The sequence below is a fragment of the Taeniopygia guttata genome, chromosome 8 (genome assembly GCF_048771995.1).
Source record: "Taeniopygia guttata chromosome 8, bTaeGut7.mat, whole genome shotgun sequence".
Classification (NCBI taxonomy): domain Eukaryota; kingdom Metazoa; phylum Chordata; class Aves; order Passeriformes; family Estrildidae; genus Taeniopygia; species Taeniopygia guttata.
Genome location: NC_133033.1, coordinates 9,335,529 through 9,350,169, shown reverse-complemented (window position 1 = coordinate 9,350,169; position 14,641 = coordinate 9,335,529). Strand labels below are relative to the sequence as shown.

Here is a 14,641-nt window from a genome sequence, read left to right as displayed (position 1 = left end):
ACTGAATGCTTTTAGCCTTTCAATATATCCCCTTCCTACTTTCCCTCATCCCAACCCAAATTAAATTCTTGATTTTGAACAGAGCTGTAGAGCTAGATTATTTTTTTTAAAATAAGATTTACCAACCACACAAAGTTGATAAAGGAAGTGATGAAGTGTACTGAGCTGGTGATTCTGACAATGCCAATCTTACTTTGGAAAGTTACTCTTTCACAAACTTTATTTAAAAAGCAGCTTTATCAGTCCCAGGGTCATACACTGCTTATCAAAGGATTCAGAAAAAAGGAAGTGAAGGAAAAATGTGGGGAATAAATATAAGACACAGTTAATGATCCTGAAATCCAAATAACCAGATAGATGAGACAATTTAATTTAAAAAAAATAACAACAAGTAAACAGAAGGAGACATTTCTTGAAATGCACCTCACCCTGGAGCAGAAAAAACAGACTAGGAATTGCATTTAGGGAAAGATTACTAAACCCCTTGAATAAGTATATTATGATAAAACAAACACAGTTTACTATGAGTAAGAATTCTTTAAGTTTGCATGTTTTTGAGGATTTAAGAAAAAGAATAATGGAAAACAGACATGAAGTAATGCTCCTTACAAATATTTCAAATGCTTCTGACACGTGTCCTCATAAATACTGAAGGAAACACAGGGTAATATTGATACAAATCAGTTGCTGACGACTGAGATAGGATTTCAAGGATCAGAAAAATCGGTTATAAAGGATTTTAGGAGTCAGTATTAGGTCTGAACTATGTAACAGAATGGTGAAGAAAAGGAAATTAAGTAACAGAGTTCACTGTGTCTCCAAAACTTTTCAAAAAGAGGCTGAGATCAGAAATCAATCCCAGGTGTGCAACAGCAGCTTAGGAGAACTGGTCATTTGGTGCACTGTCATCACATCTTTAAATTTCATAATGTTATGGCTTCAACCAATTATGTTAATAGCTTGTCACATCACCATAGAAGGGAAACCAAGACTAAAGTGGTTCAAGAAATAACAAGATACGCCTTGGAACATTCTGGATTTGCACGCAGTAATCTAATGCAAAGCAAGAACTACCCTTTTCCTTCCAGGAGCATATAAATTAGATTCGTTCAACTCTAGCTTCTTTTCTTCAGTCCTTCTTATCCCACCTTGCAATACTGCAATAAGAAAATCGTAAAAACTAAGAAGCAGACCTAAGAATAAGAAACAGCTATGGCATTTTGCATTGTTTAATTTTAAAATTAGTAACCGTAAGTTAGTTGAATGGTGTTAAACTTGCAATAACTTAAACTCACAAAAAGAAGCCAAACTTCACTCTTCATATCACTTTATTGATTAATCAGAAATTTAAAATGGGAGCACTTGTTTTTCGTTGACCTAAGTTACTCATTACTGGCAACTCCAGATACCAAAATTGTGTCCACATTTGGGTTCTTTTCTCTTAATTCTTTTCTTCTTCCCATTCATCTATTAAATTAGCCATTCATCTTAACACATTCAGAACAGATAAACCTACAACAACAACAACAACAAAAAAGCTAAATAAAAATTGGAAAGAAGAGAGCCCTACTAAAGACAACCTATCTCTATATGATTCAGAAAAAAGCCAGTGTACCTTAAGATGTTCGGATGTGAGAGTCTATTCATAAGTTGAACCTCTTTCAGCATGTTTGCTCTGTTGCTGTTCAGTGTGTTCATCTTCAAAGCCATTACCTGGTCTGAAGTTCTGTGTCTTACCTATTGGATAGAAGCAAAAAATTGTAAGGATATGAAATGAGACTGAAGAAACAATATTGTTTTAGTGCAATGTAGAAATCCTTCATGATAAAAGTGATCCATACATCAATTTCTGCATCTTTATCATAGACATGACTTTCTATAAGCATACTATGCAAATGTGAAATGGCATTTTGCTCTTCTCTTGCAACTCATGACAACAGAAAGCTTGAGAAGTTGAAAAAACCCCAACTATCAGCTTCTTAGTACAAGTGAAGAAGCCATCTGTTTTGTACACAGAGAAAAAGCTTCTCACTCCAAGACCTATGAAACTTATTTTGATTCCAGCCATATCCATTTTTCCCCCTGCAGTGGTTGCTGTCATTGTTCACAGAACATGTTATACAAGGACCTGTTGCTTACAGCTACAGGGCAGATTTTGGAGATGCTCAGTGTTTACTTCTGAAAATAGACTATGATCCAGCTTCCACATCCAGGAGACTGAAAGCATTCCTGCCAACCCCTGCTGCAAAGCAGAGAGGTTCCTGCACAGGAGATCACCTCACCCACGGTGTCAGTAGTGGCTGTACAGCATCAGCAGGAAAAAAGATTTCTCTGGCAACCAGCACATCGTTCAGCATGACTTTCCCCAGCCAGGAATGCAGGGCTGTGGCCATTTCTAACTTGGTACTCAAACTAGCCCGTCTGTCAAATGTTATGTAGATGTGTGCTACTATTAGAAAGGAGCTGTCACAATAGTGAAAGGCTTGCCAAGCCTTTGAATTTCCTTGCAGTTGGACATTGCCACACAAATACTGGTAGTATTCATGGAAATTATGTTCCCATTTTCTTCATACATCAGTACCTGCAGCTCATAAATAGAAAACATGCATTTCTCAAAACACTGAATTAACCCCATGGCAAATTCATTCATGTTTATGGAGATTAGCTTAGAAAGGTCTGTATTCCAGGAATTTAAGACTCATCAGCTTTCTCATTTAAAACTGAAATCAACATTATGACTTAGGTACATACAAACTACCTACATTTTAAGTAACAGCAGCCTGTCTGCTTTTATTTCAGAAGACTGTTCATCTTTTCCAGTAAGAGGTTTCTTTAGCTGTGATATGTTAATTACAGAAAGAAATACTGAATCCATGATAAGCCAATGCAAGAAGAAAATGGGGTATGGGTTTTGAAGGTAAGGCTCCCCCCCGGCAGTTCTGAGGCAGCAAGTGATACCTATTTTCAACTTTCATTTGCACACCACTATCTGCAAGAAGAAGGGGCATGTTTCAGCTAAACATTCTCACCTAGACACAAAGCCCATGGATTCAGGGCAGGGATGTATGGGGGAGGAGAGGGTGTCATGTTTCAGGTGTGTGTCTGGTTTAACACTTCTAAATTGCCTCTTCCCGTCCTAGTTTCAAGTATAGGATAGCACTGGAAACATCCCAGGTGAGTATGGTAAACAACATCGAGGCACTGAGTAGAAAAATAGTCCTCAGATGCTTTTCCTCCTGCTTCCCCCCGCTTATGTACATGAGCTCCTCAAATGCCTCACCTACAGTCACCCAGTAATCCCAGCACAAGAAGGATCAGGGAAAGGGGGTGGAGAAGGATATAGAAACCAGCACTGAGCAGAAACCAACAGCAAGTTCACAAGCATGGGACTCCTCCTTTCTGTGGTAATATTGGTTTTAAAATAAAACTGGTCAAACTACAGCTTTAGTGCATTACAACAAGATAATCTAGAGTCATTCTCAACACAACCTGTCTTGCCTGTTTGGCATGCTTATTGGTTTTAAACAGGATGATTGCATGTTAAGTTGATGAGGTTTATTGTTACTTGTCAGGTTTCTTATGTCAGTTGTGTACTTTCATTAATTTTTAATTTTACCCAGCCAATTTGAATGAGCAAGCTAAGTTTGACAGGTCAATGTCTACACAGAGCAGAGACTTTTAAAATATATTTTAGTTATAGCTTAGTTTTACTAGATGTAATACCGTGAGTGAGAGGAAAAAGTTAAAAGTGTTTTCATAGACTTAGAAAATTTCAACAATGTAAATTTAAAAAAATATATAAAAGGACTATGTTTTGAACCTATACACAGCAGCAGCTAAATCAACGCACTTCCTCTGAGACCAAGGTTAGGAATCTTGGGTGTTGTGATGGAGTAATTTGGGGATTTCAGGGAACAGGAAAGGATTTGAAGTAACTTAATTTCCACAGTCAGAGATGCTCTCAACAGAATTTCCTCAGAAATGAGCTTTCCACGCACAGAAGCTTCAAGGTCTGCCAAAAGGGAATGAATACAGGTAGCAGGTGAACAGGAACTCAGATGGAATGTGGTCTTAAACAGTATTTACCTTCTCATTAACTCTGCCAGCTACCTCTTAATTTCTTGCCCATTTCTATAATTCACACAGTTTCATGCCAAAATTTCCTGCTCTTTCACCTCAACTCTGAGGTAAAAGTAGAATTTATCATAGGACCTTTTTCCTTGTTCAGACTGCTTTTCTTAAGCTAAGTAAACCTCAGAAAAGAAGGTGGGCAACTTTTTGGGTCATTGTGTCCTGCATGCTTCTTGGATATTCAGGTCAGATATGCAACAAGAAGTGACCAACAACTGCTTCTCAAAGGTCTGACTGTCCACAGCACAAACTGCACATCCAGAGACAAGTGAGCTGCTTTTGCAAAGGCAAAACTTTTCATCCTCTGTTTTAGGCTATCCTGCAGTCTTTCCAGTCTTAACATATTGAACAAGGTTTGGTGGAAGGTCAGTAGACTTTTCTTTTGTTTGTTTTATAAAATCACTTTTCCCATGCTTGGAAATTTCTCAAGTTTCTTACACATAGAGCAGCACAATCTGGCCAATTACCTGGCCTCTAAATAATACCCAACATTGCGCTATGCTCTGTTTCACTTAAAGGGACACTGTAAGGTAACACCAGCAATATTATTTGAAGTTCCATATATTCTTCTGATTTTGGAGGATGTATTCTTGCAAGATCTGACAGAACAGCAAAATTCCTAATCAAACCAAAGAAGAGGGAGAAAAAAAAGGACTCTTCCTCTCTTGCCAGTTATCTTTTAAGCAAGGAGGAAGAAGCAGAACTGGAGGTGAGAGGGCATCTTTCTCAAGAGGACAATACTCAATATTATTAATAAAACCAACTATCAGTTTATAAATTATGGAGCACAATGCTAATCACTTGGAATACACCTAAGACTAACCATGTTCTCTTCTCTGAAGCACAACTGGCAAATAGCATTTCTATGGCAAGAACAAATTGACAACAAGGAACCGACAGGTTCTGTCTTTAAGGTTGCATCAAACTCTGAATCATCAACATGGAAGGAGCTGTCAGCTCTGCCCTCCATCCCTACTTATCCTTCAGTCATACCCTAGACAAAATTTGTGTCTATCCTGGCACACCTTGCCAAAGCCCTGCAAAACTATTTAGTTTTAATCTTTCTTCTCCTTTCAGGCCACCTCTGTGCCATAAAAACATGGAAGAGATGTTTCAACCACCTGATTCCAGAAAGAAAATGAGCAAATATTTTGGCAATACTGCTGATCCAATTTAACATTTGTTTATACGGCAGTTTGCCTCAGGCATGTGCCTGTATACTCAACATAAACAGGGATTCACTCATGCAATTCAAACCTCTCCCTGGTGCAACTTGCAGACTGCTAAGAAGTTTTTAATGACATTATTATTAATTATGTCCCCTTGCATATCAGACCAAATAGCCTTTCAGCAATGTCTGGATCGTGGTGTCCCTGCTTAGAAACATTCTGACAATCCTACAGCTGCTTTGCACACACTTCCAGCTTCTCAGTCTGCTTACCTATGTGTGTGACTCCATCTCCAAGGTCACAGTAACCAGATATTGCCTCCTGTTTTATTGCTGACAGGCAGTTAAACTGTCCCTTTGCACTCTGATTCTCCCAAGATCAAAGTACTTTGGACTTTGACCTGGCCATGGTTACCTGGGTGGCTCTACACACATCAGACCATGTTCTGATCCTTACCCCTCTCTTCAAAAGAAAGTGGGAAGTAGAGGAAGTCATGGATACAGGTAAAGAAATAGTGATGTATTTAAAGGAAATCTTCTAATTGTTATTCAGCAGGGCTCACATTCCAGAGAAGTAGTCACTATATAAAGTTCATGAGCATTATCATGCAAAAATTGGTGGGTTTAATGTTCAGCTTGCTGCTTAGTCGTAAAGTTCTTTATTGTTAAAAAAATTAAATATAATTTAGATTATTATTTATCTATTACATCATATATGTCTATCAGGGTTCTCTGAAAATCCAAACATTTATATTACTTCCACATTCTGCTGGACTGAAGGGGAGTATTTTTAAGCAATAGCTGAAATCTTGCCCGATTTCATCTTTCACAAGGCCTTTTTGATCTATATTCACTGTACCTTTCCAGGTGGCCCTGGAATAAACATCTGAAGAACATTTCCTGATACTGATATTGTAAATCTGCCAACACAGCTTTCAGCTGTGCTCCTAGTTTTTCATTGCATTTTCATTATTTTCCAAATCATCATTATATAGCTGGAAGTATTTTGTCATAGTTCTCCTCAAAAACTTAACTGCTTTCCAGTTTTTCCTTACCCTCCCCTCCTTCTGGCATCCAGCCTCACTGCTTAAATACATTTACAGATCTTTACTTATACAGCCTACTCCATAAAATCATGTTGCTGCTCTAGCACACACACCAATTTTTGTTCGTTCTTTTACACACCTTGGTCTTCATCTGGCCATTTCACCTTCACCTTTGCTGCCATCCAAAGCACCATCTTAAAAGCAGTCCACTCTGATCCAAATATTTGACCTTCCTTGAGTTTGCTTCTGTGTCTTCATTTGATTTACAAGTATTTTCTCTTTGATGACAAGAGATGAAGACATTCCCTTAGCTACCATTCTAGGCCATTTGCACTAAATGTTTTACAGAGTTTAATTTTGATTGACTGAGTTAACAATAAAGGTTGTGAGGCACGTGAGATGATAGAAGTAATCACTGCTAGAGTGAAAAGGCTTCATCATAAGAGTACCTACCAAATTATAGGAAAAAAGTCTTTCACAGTGAAGCAGACCAGCAATTTGGCTCTGATACAAAACTTCTCTCAAACACAGACTACTTCCTTGCTGTGACAGCAGAAGAAAAATTTAAAAAACATAGGGTCAGCTGTATTTTATCCAAGTCTCACAGTCAAGCCACCAAGTCATCACACTTACAAGGACATATTCATGCCTTGAGGACGAATGTGTAAGAAGGATGCCTTAACTCTATGGTTGATTGAAAAAACCTCCCTTCAGCAAAGATAAACCTGTTCTTCAGCTCAGATCACAGTGCTTATAAGTCTGTAATCTGAAATGTTTTTCTTAACATTAAAATGTACCGTCAGATACACATACTCATAGCAGTGATGCCTATATCAAATCAAAAATTTCTTATCACTAGGAAAATTTTCAATGACAAATAGAAGCTGAAAGAAATACATTAGTCCAGATAATACTAAGCTGCTGTGTTGATTCCAGAGAGTCAGATGGGTTCTGGCTGTTTTCAGAGTAGTAATACAGAATGTCAATAGACTACAACTTCTTGCAGCAAGGAGACATGCCAAATATAACAAAACTTTGCCAAACAAAACCAGTCAGCATGTGTTACAAGAGCTTTAGCACAGGTTCAGAAGAGCTACAGAAACTAGGCACAAAATAAACCCCAAAACCTTTCAAAAGTCTGTCAGTAATTGTGATTCTGCTAATTTCTGATACTAAAAAGATGTGAGAGAAATACACAGAAAAATCTGGAGACTTCACCGTTTTCCCTTTAGTACATACAAAAGCTCAGTGTTAGTCAAACAAAGGTCCTAATTTGATAACTTTAGTAACTTCTAGCACTTCCAATTCAGCAAAGAAATATGTTCAATTACTAGAGAATATTCCACACCTATGGTCAAATTATCCAATTTTTTTTTCCAAACTAAAGTCAATTTCTAATCAGTAATACAGCAGTACCATTGATACTTTGTAAATCCACTTGTGTGCCAAAAAACCCTAAATTTTTCTTTTGTATTTTGTTTTTCTTCATTGCCCACTGTAATCTAGAACCAGGGCCCAAAATAGAGCACCCTTTTATTTTAAACAAACCATTTAGTGATAGGAATCTGTGCACATATCTCTGCCTCTGCCATTAACTTGATCTCGATCAAGCCATAAAGGCAAAAAGAGACTACAGTCTTATTTTGAGAGAAAGCACAAATTCATCAGAGGACTATTGTTCCACAGTTTGAGATGAGAAATAAACAGGCATAGCCCAGGGTGGGGTAGTTGACTGATTTTGTAGCCAGTTCAGCAGAATGTAGCCATATAAACTTTCCTCTGCAATCCAGGACATGGAACAAGGACACTGGCTAAGCACTGTTTTACCTCAACCTCAGTAAACAGCTCAGCCGTGTACTTGATACCTGAGTAATATTATAGTCAGGAAAGAAAACGAAATAATGAGTTTGAAGTTCATAAATGAGAGCTTATTCCTAATTTTCAGCATTAGCTATCCTCAGCTCACTGGGCAGCCTTGAGCATGCTACTCCCTTTCTTTTGTTACCTAACTGGTCTATAAAACTGAGGTGGTATTATCTACCTGCCAGAAAACTGGAAGATTGACATCTGCAAATGACTGCTGTAACATCCAAGGATAATACATAATCAGATACTGTATCTGTGTTCCTATTTTCCCATTTAATTTTTAATACTTATGGTTAAATATTTTCCATGTTACTACGGCATTAGCCTGTATAAAAGATAATGATACTTACATAATCTGCAGAAGTCTCTGAAGAAATCAATACTTCGGACTGAGTTTTCCTGACACAGAAATTTTATCTTCTAACTTCTACAGTATATGAACAGTTTGGCAGTGAGCACACAGCCCCCCCACTACACCAATAATCTTATCATTGGTATTCAAATACATTTGTGGGGTTTCTTTTCAAGACTATATGGGAGCCTTGACAGAAAGTTCTGTTTGGAGCAGAAATTATTTCCTTAGATTTCCTTTATAAATGTTTCAAATAAGCATTACCATGCATGAGTAAGGAAGTCTTTCTCACCTTTCAGAACAGAGCCCACTGACATACAACTATTGCTATTATAATCACAGCACTTAGAACTTGATCACAACCACAAAAAGAGCAGGGAACAGCAAGAAGCCACATTTTGCTTACTTGAAGATACTTCAGCTTTTATAAATTAATACAGATAATAATACTCAGGTTACAGCAAAAATAAAAAAATCTAAGTTATTTCTTGTTATTTAAGCCTCCATGAAACTGCTCAGGTTCTTACACAAGTAGCTAATTAAATATGCCATGCAATTTCTCATTTCTCCTCACGGCCTGTAAAAGCTAGGAAGCACAGGAATTGGATTTACAGGACTTAACTGCAGGCAGCTCATGTGAACAAAGCAACAGCAGTGAGTCAGTGTGAGACACACTGTCAGCTCCGGATTAGTTAACAAAGCAACGCTGTCTCGGCATTGATCACTCCAGGGATGTTTCAGAGCCCTGTCCTCTCCTCAACCCCTAATGCCACCAGGCCATCAAACAGAGGGCCCCCCACCTTGCAGAGCTGCTACCAGTGCAAAGGGTCCTGCAGCCACCCCAGAGCATGGACAGGAGAAGTTGTTCCTATAGTTTGGATACAGCCTCAGCACCTATTGGGGACAAGTTTTGGATTGCATACAGAATACCAACAACTGCAGAAGGAAAGATTAAAAGAAGCCCTGTCACACAGGCTTAGGAACTCCTTTCTCTAATCACTTCCAATGGCTGCTAAGGAGCTATGGAGAAGTATTCCCTATGGATGTGAGGCTGTAAGCATCTCTATTTTGTTAGTACCATCAAGAGTAATTCGCAGTTCTCATTTTTACATTTCATATTAGGCAATAACACATATGCATTTGTATGCATTAACAACACAGACACTCCACAGGCAAAGGCAGTGAAACCCATCACTGAAATATATTTAACTGTTCCCTGCTGCTAATCCCAGTAAATAAGAGTCCAGAGAGGTGCCTCAGAGGCGTCTCACAAAGCTTTTAAGTGATGCACTCTTGTTCTCTAGGTGCAGTCATGTTAATACTGGACATATGCCAGCACAGTTATTTGAAGAACAGTAAATCAGCACCTGTCTCTCAGTATCAGCTATGAATGAGCTTACACAAATGTGCATGTTTGCCAGCTGGCAAAACAGAAAATCCCAGAGCTGCCAACCCAGCACATCTCCATCCAGAAGAGAAAACTAAACAGATCTCATTTAACCGTGCTTGAGAAATTATTATGGAAAACAAGACAAAAAAGCACACAAACATTTCAGTGCCAAGGGCATCTTGCCACCTGTTCTGCCCTGGGAAAACTGCACAATGATACTCAGATTGGCACTTTTCCAACAGAAGAAAATCAAAGGCCCAAAGGACTCTGAACTACAGCAGTCACTGTACTAAACACAAAATCCAAATGGGGGTTATCTCCTATTGCAAGGTACTTGTTATAGTATCAGTGTCTTTCTTACCATTGACAGAATTTGTGAGCGTTCTTTCTATTTGTGAGGACAACAAAGACTTACCTCGGACATTCCATGTATCAGCTCTTCAGCAAAGCTGAGGAGAGGCCAGGTTTTCAAACAGATGAAAAATACATTACAAAATGGACAATTTTACATTAAACTATGTTCCTTTGTTTTTGGGGGTTTTTTTGTTTTGGTTTTTTTTTGACTGGGTATTGTTTAACATCAAGTTTGTTTCAGTGATTTTTATTCTGGCTTTTTAGTCTTCAAACAAATTGTTCATTTCAGGATAGTTCTATCATATTTTCTAAATATTTCTTTCTTCAACAGAGAAGCTGTCTGACCCAACCAGAGAAAGTGAAACACAGTGTAAGAACTGTTTCACCCTGTTTTAATTTGTGTTACTCAGTAGAGGAAGAAGCATTATGGAAGTATACTTTTGGAAATTTTCTTAAAGTATTTCAACACCACTACAAAAGACAAGGCTTCCATTAAATCTGCTGCCTGGTTCTCCTTCAATCCCAGTGTTTCCTCAGCTGATGTTTTAAGATGATTATAACATGCATATCTTAAGACTTCTACCCAGGAAATAAATTAATAAGAACCAGAACTTGTTTCAGATAGCAAATGAGTTAACCCTCCATTCTACCTTGTATTTCAAAGCATTTTCAATTCTGCTAAAAGTAAGAGTGCTCTACACTTTAGATACGTGCAAATGTCATTAAAATTCAGAATTGCTAAGTGGGGAGGAAGTGAGTATTTTGCCCCAGTGGTGCAATCCATAAAGACAGATGAGGTTTTTAATTCCTATATTAATGATCTGTTGGAGTGCAGCCTATTTATTACTACTTCTCCCTGTAGCCTATGCCCTATAAAAGCATTTGCTAATTAAGTGACAAGGACTAGGATGACAGCAGCTTGGCACCTCAATAGCAAAAAAAAAAAAAAACCAAAAAAAAAAAAAACACATTAGCAAGAGGAAGACAACTGTCTGGTTAAGTGGTTACCATACAAACCATCTTAGCAGTTGGATTCTGCTTTATGCCTCAGTTCCACAATGGCACTTCTTCCTACTCCAGACAAGAACCAGAATAAAATCACCTCTCTAATAAAACCACAGAGTATGAAGTGAAGTTTCAGAGTTATTCTAACCTCCTTGGCTAGATTACATAATACAGTGACTGTATTCTCAACCAATTAGTAGCTTGTTTTAACATCCTAACTTCACAAGAGAAACCTTTAGCCTCCAATACCTTACTTCTGTCACCTTGAACAAGGCGAGTTTCCTTCACTAGTCAAAATGAAAAAGATTTCCAGCTTAAAATTCAATCCTATAAAAAAATTAGGCCAAAAGGCATACAAGGACAAGAAGAGATGCTGTCTGTTTTTCTAACTGGCATCATATCACACAGGGAGGGCAGGGACAAAAACAATGGCTCTACACCTGAGTGAGGGAAGATAAGCCTTGGTCAAATGGGCGCCACTTTTCAGTCACAGAGCATATTCCCCATGTCTAAAAGATTAAATATTATGTCTGCAAAACGAAAACACAGGATAAACCACATACTCATTCCCTACTCCTTTTCCACCCTAAAAAGATGGCTTCTGCCACCACTTATCATAAGCAGACCTTGAAGTATTTCTTAGGCCTCTGATCAGGCTGCTAATTCCAGAGGCCAATAAGATCCTTTCCCAGTACAAACCTTTCACCAAATGCTCAAAACAACACATGACAAAGTGAGAGAACTTTGAAACTGAACCCATAAGGGCAAAGAAAAAGCATGAGAAAGATCTGGTATTTCTAGAGAAATTTTACATTATCAATGCTGCTCTGAGTACTTTTAACCTGAATACCAGAAAATCTATGTGTTATGCAGAAAGATGTTTCTGTTGTGTTTCAAATTTCTAAATTGACAGTGTTACTATTTTGTTCCTTAAGACAAAGTGACAATGACTGTAGATAGAGAAGGTGTGAGGAAAACATTTATCGATGATGGAAAGCAATTCTTCCAGATGCTTTCTCAATTCCTCAATAAACTTGCACCATCCCTTTTCCAGGAGATTCTCCCCTTCCAGCCCAACTACGTGAAGGGCCATCCTGCACAAACCAGCAATAATGCACAGAACCACATTTAGATTTAAAACACTTTGACAGTTCAAATACTGCAGTGACTGTTCATCTGATAAAACCAAAGTTAATAAAGATTCCAGTCCAGGAAAATGTTGTCTGCAAATTCTGACACTGTTTCCAACACCTTCTGCAGTGGGATTTTGCTGAGCTTGGGCTGAAAACCAAGCAGCAGGTCCCTTGCCTTTTTTTCCATACTTTTTCCATGTCCTTTTTGTAGTCATATTCTCCTTTTAATATGAACTAGCATTCCCTTCCTTGCATGCTCATTTTTATAACTACTCAAATATCTGCCTCCCTCCTTCCACACACTCACAGACATGTTACTCTTCTGACTAAATGCCACAGGAAAATGGAAACCTCTGTCAGTAATGAGTTGCTAGTAGTGTCAATAAGCAAATAGGAAGGACCAGCTGTAGAAACAACTCAAACTGGGAGGTTCTATCTATAAAAGGATAATTTAAAAATAATAAATTATAGCCTGGATACACCAAAGGAGGTTGTAGACTCTTTTATGATGGAAGTTTAAAGCCAAAAGTAGCTGCCAAGACAGAGCAGAAATATTTACGCCTGACTTAGCTAAGGATACTGTACTAATTCTCATAACATCCCTGCCTAGATTTACATTAATTTTCAATTTAGGTATTAAGATTGATTAAGCAAAATGTACACATATTTTGCAATAGTGATATACAGAGACTTCTGTAAGGCATCTGACTCCACGCCACAACTGACTACAACCAGACTACAGACTTGCCAGGCACAGCTGAAGATACACTTGGACATAACAAGGCAGGGTAAGACAGGGGAGTCTCCCCAGGCAGCTTCCCGAGGAGCCAAGCGAGGTCTCTGACTTGCCTTCCTTCTGACAGAAGCTGCCACTCAGAACAATCTGAAACTTTTCAATTTGGACCATTAGCCTGTTCATGCTATTTCACTAACTAGTGAAGGCCGCTTCATATCTTAAATAAAACCTTCATTGCAAACAAGGATTGAAGGCTAGAGGAGGCACTAATTAATTAGTACCATTAAATACAAGGTACTAATATGCCATGACAGCAAAAAGTGACACGCATTATAAGAGCATGACACAAAGCTGAAGGATGGTTTCTATATGCTATTGTTGAGAAAACTAGGGTATGGTTTTGTCTTTGAGATCTTCAGAACTGAATTTTAAAAACCAGCAAGGGAGGTATACCTGTGCTATATGCTGTATGTGGTGCCAATATATGCTCTAGACAAAGTTCCAGTTGCTGGTAAAATTCAAAGACCTTAGGTAATGTGGCAGTGTGTGTAGATGACCCAGTAACTCTTCCAAGGCTTAACTGTTTGAGAACTTCATAATGCCTTCCTTTATTTTTAGGCATAGAGTTAAACTATGAGACATTACAGGCAAAGTATAACATGATAGAGATATTCATGCCCACCAAGACAGATATTCTTCTTTTTAGTCAAGAGACCTCTTACAGTCTGAAATCTCATTACTTAATCCCTCACTTACTCTGCTGTTCTGTTCCTACTCTGCACTGTTATTCTAGTTAAGCCTGTCAGAGGCAACAGAAGAAAGTGACATTAAACATTTCTGCACTTGACTACTCAAACTCTGCAAAATTACAGACAAACAGAGAAAAATGTTATTCTGAATGGTAATGAAGTCATAAAGTACAAAAAGAAAACCAAAAACTTCCCATTGAGTCACTTTGGGAAAGCCAGATCAGTAATATCTCTTAAACCTCCCACAGCCTAGAACAAGATGTTCCAGAGATCAAGCCCACCACCATGACAATGTGCCCATGACACACAATATCACAAATGACACTATGTAGTATCACTTATTATTTGTATGTTTAGAGGTGACAGAACTACTAGTTTTATCCTAAGTGCATTACAAGTACTTGATAAAAAGAATTATATCTATGTGTTCTTCACAGTACCTGTGAGCACAACTCCAGCCTCGTTTCTCCTTTCACATTAGACAGTTGGATGCTGCTTATCTCTAAACACCCTGAAGGCATTAAATAAATACTAGAAACAGGATCCTAGCCGCAGGTACAAGGTACGTATTTGGACAGGCACGCCTTTCTTGATCAGTCAGCACTTTAGAAAGTCAAGGAATGTTAATTTGACCACTGAAATAAAGACTGACAACTAATTAATGAATTGGGGACCATCACTCCAGGGTATTCAAATAGGAGGCCTCACAGT

The 14,641-nt window shown here is 38.2% G+C and overlaps 1 protein-coding gene across 2 annotated transcripts in view; it reads right to left on the bottom strand.

Moving 5' to 3' along the window:
- Nucleotides 1-14,641, bottom strand: part of TESK2 (testis associated actin remodelling kinase 2) — a 75,494-nt gene that overhangs the window by 49,484 nt on the left and 11,369 nt on the right. For both annotated transcript variants that reach the window (XM_012575303.4, XM_030278866.2), the window contains one exon: nucleotides 1,616-1,737. In XM_012575303.4, the coding sequence (XP_012430757.2) occupies nucleotides 1,616-1,737 (122 nt within the window). Of the gene's footprint in view, nucleotides 1-1,615; nucleotides 1,738-14,641 lie in introns of those variants that run through there.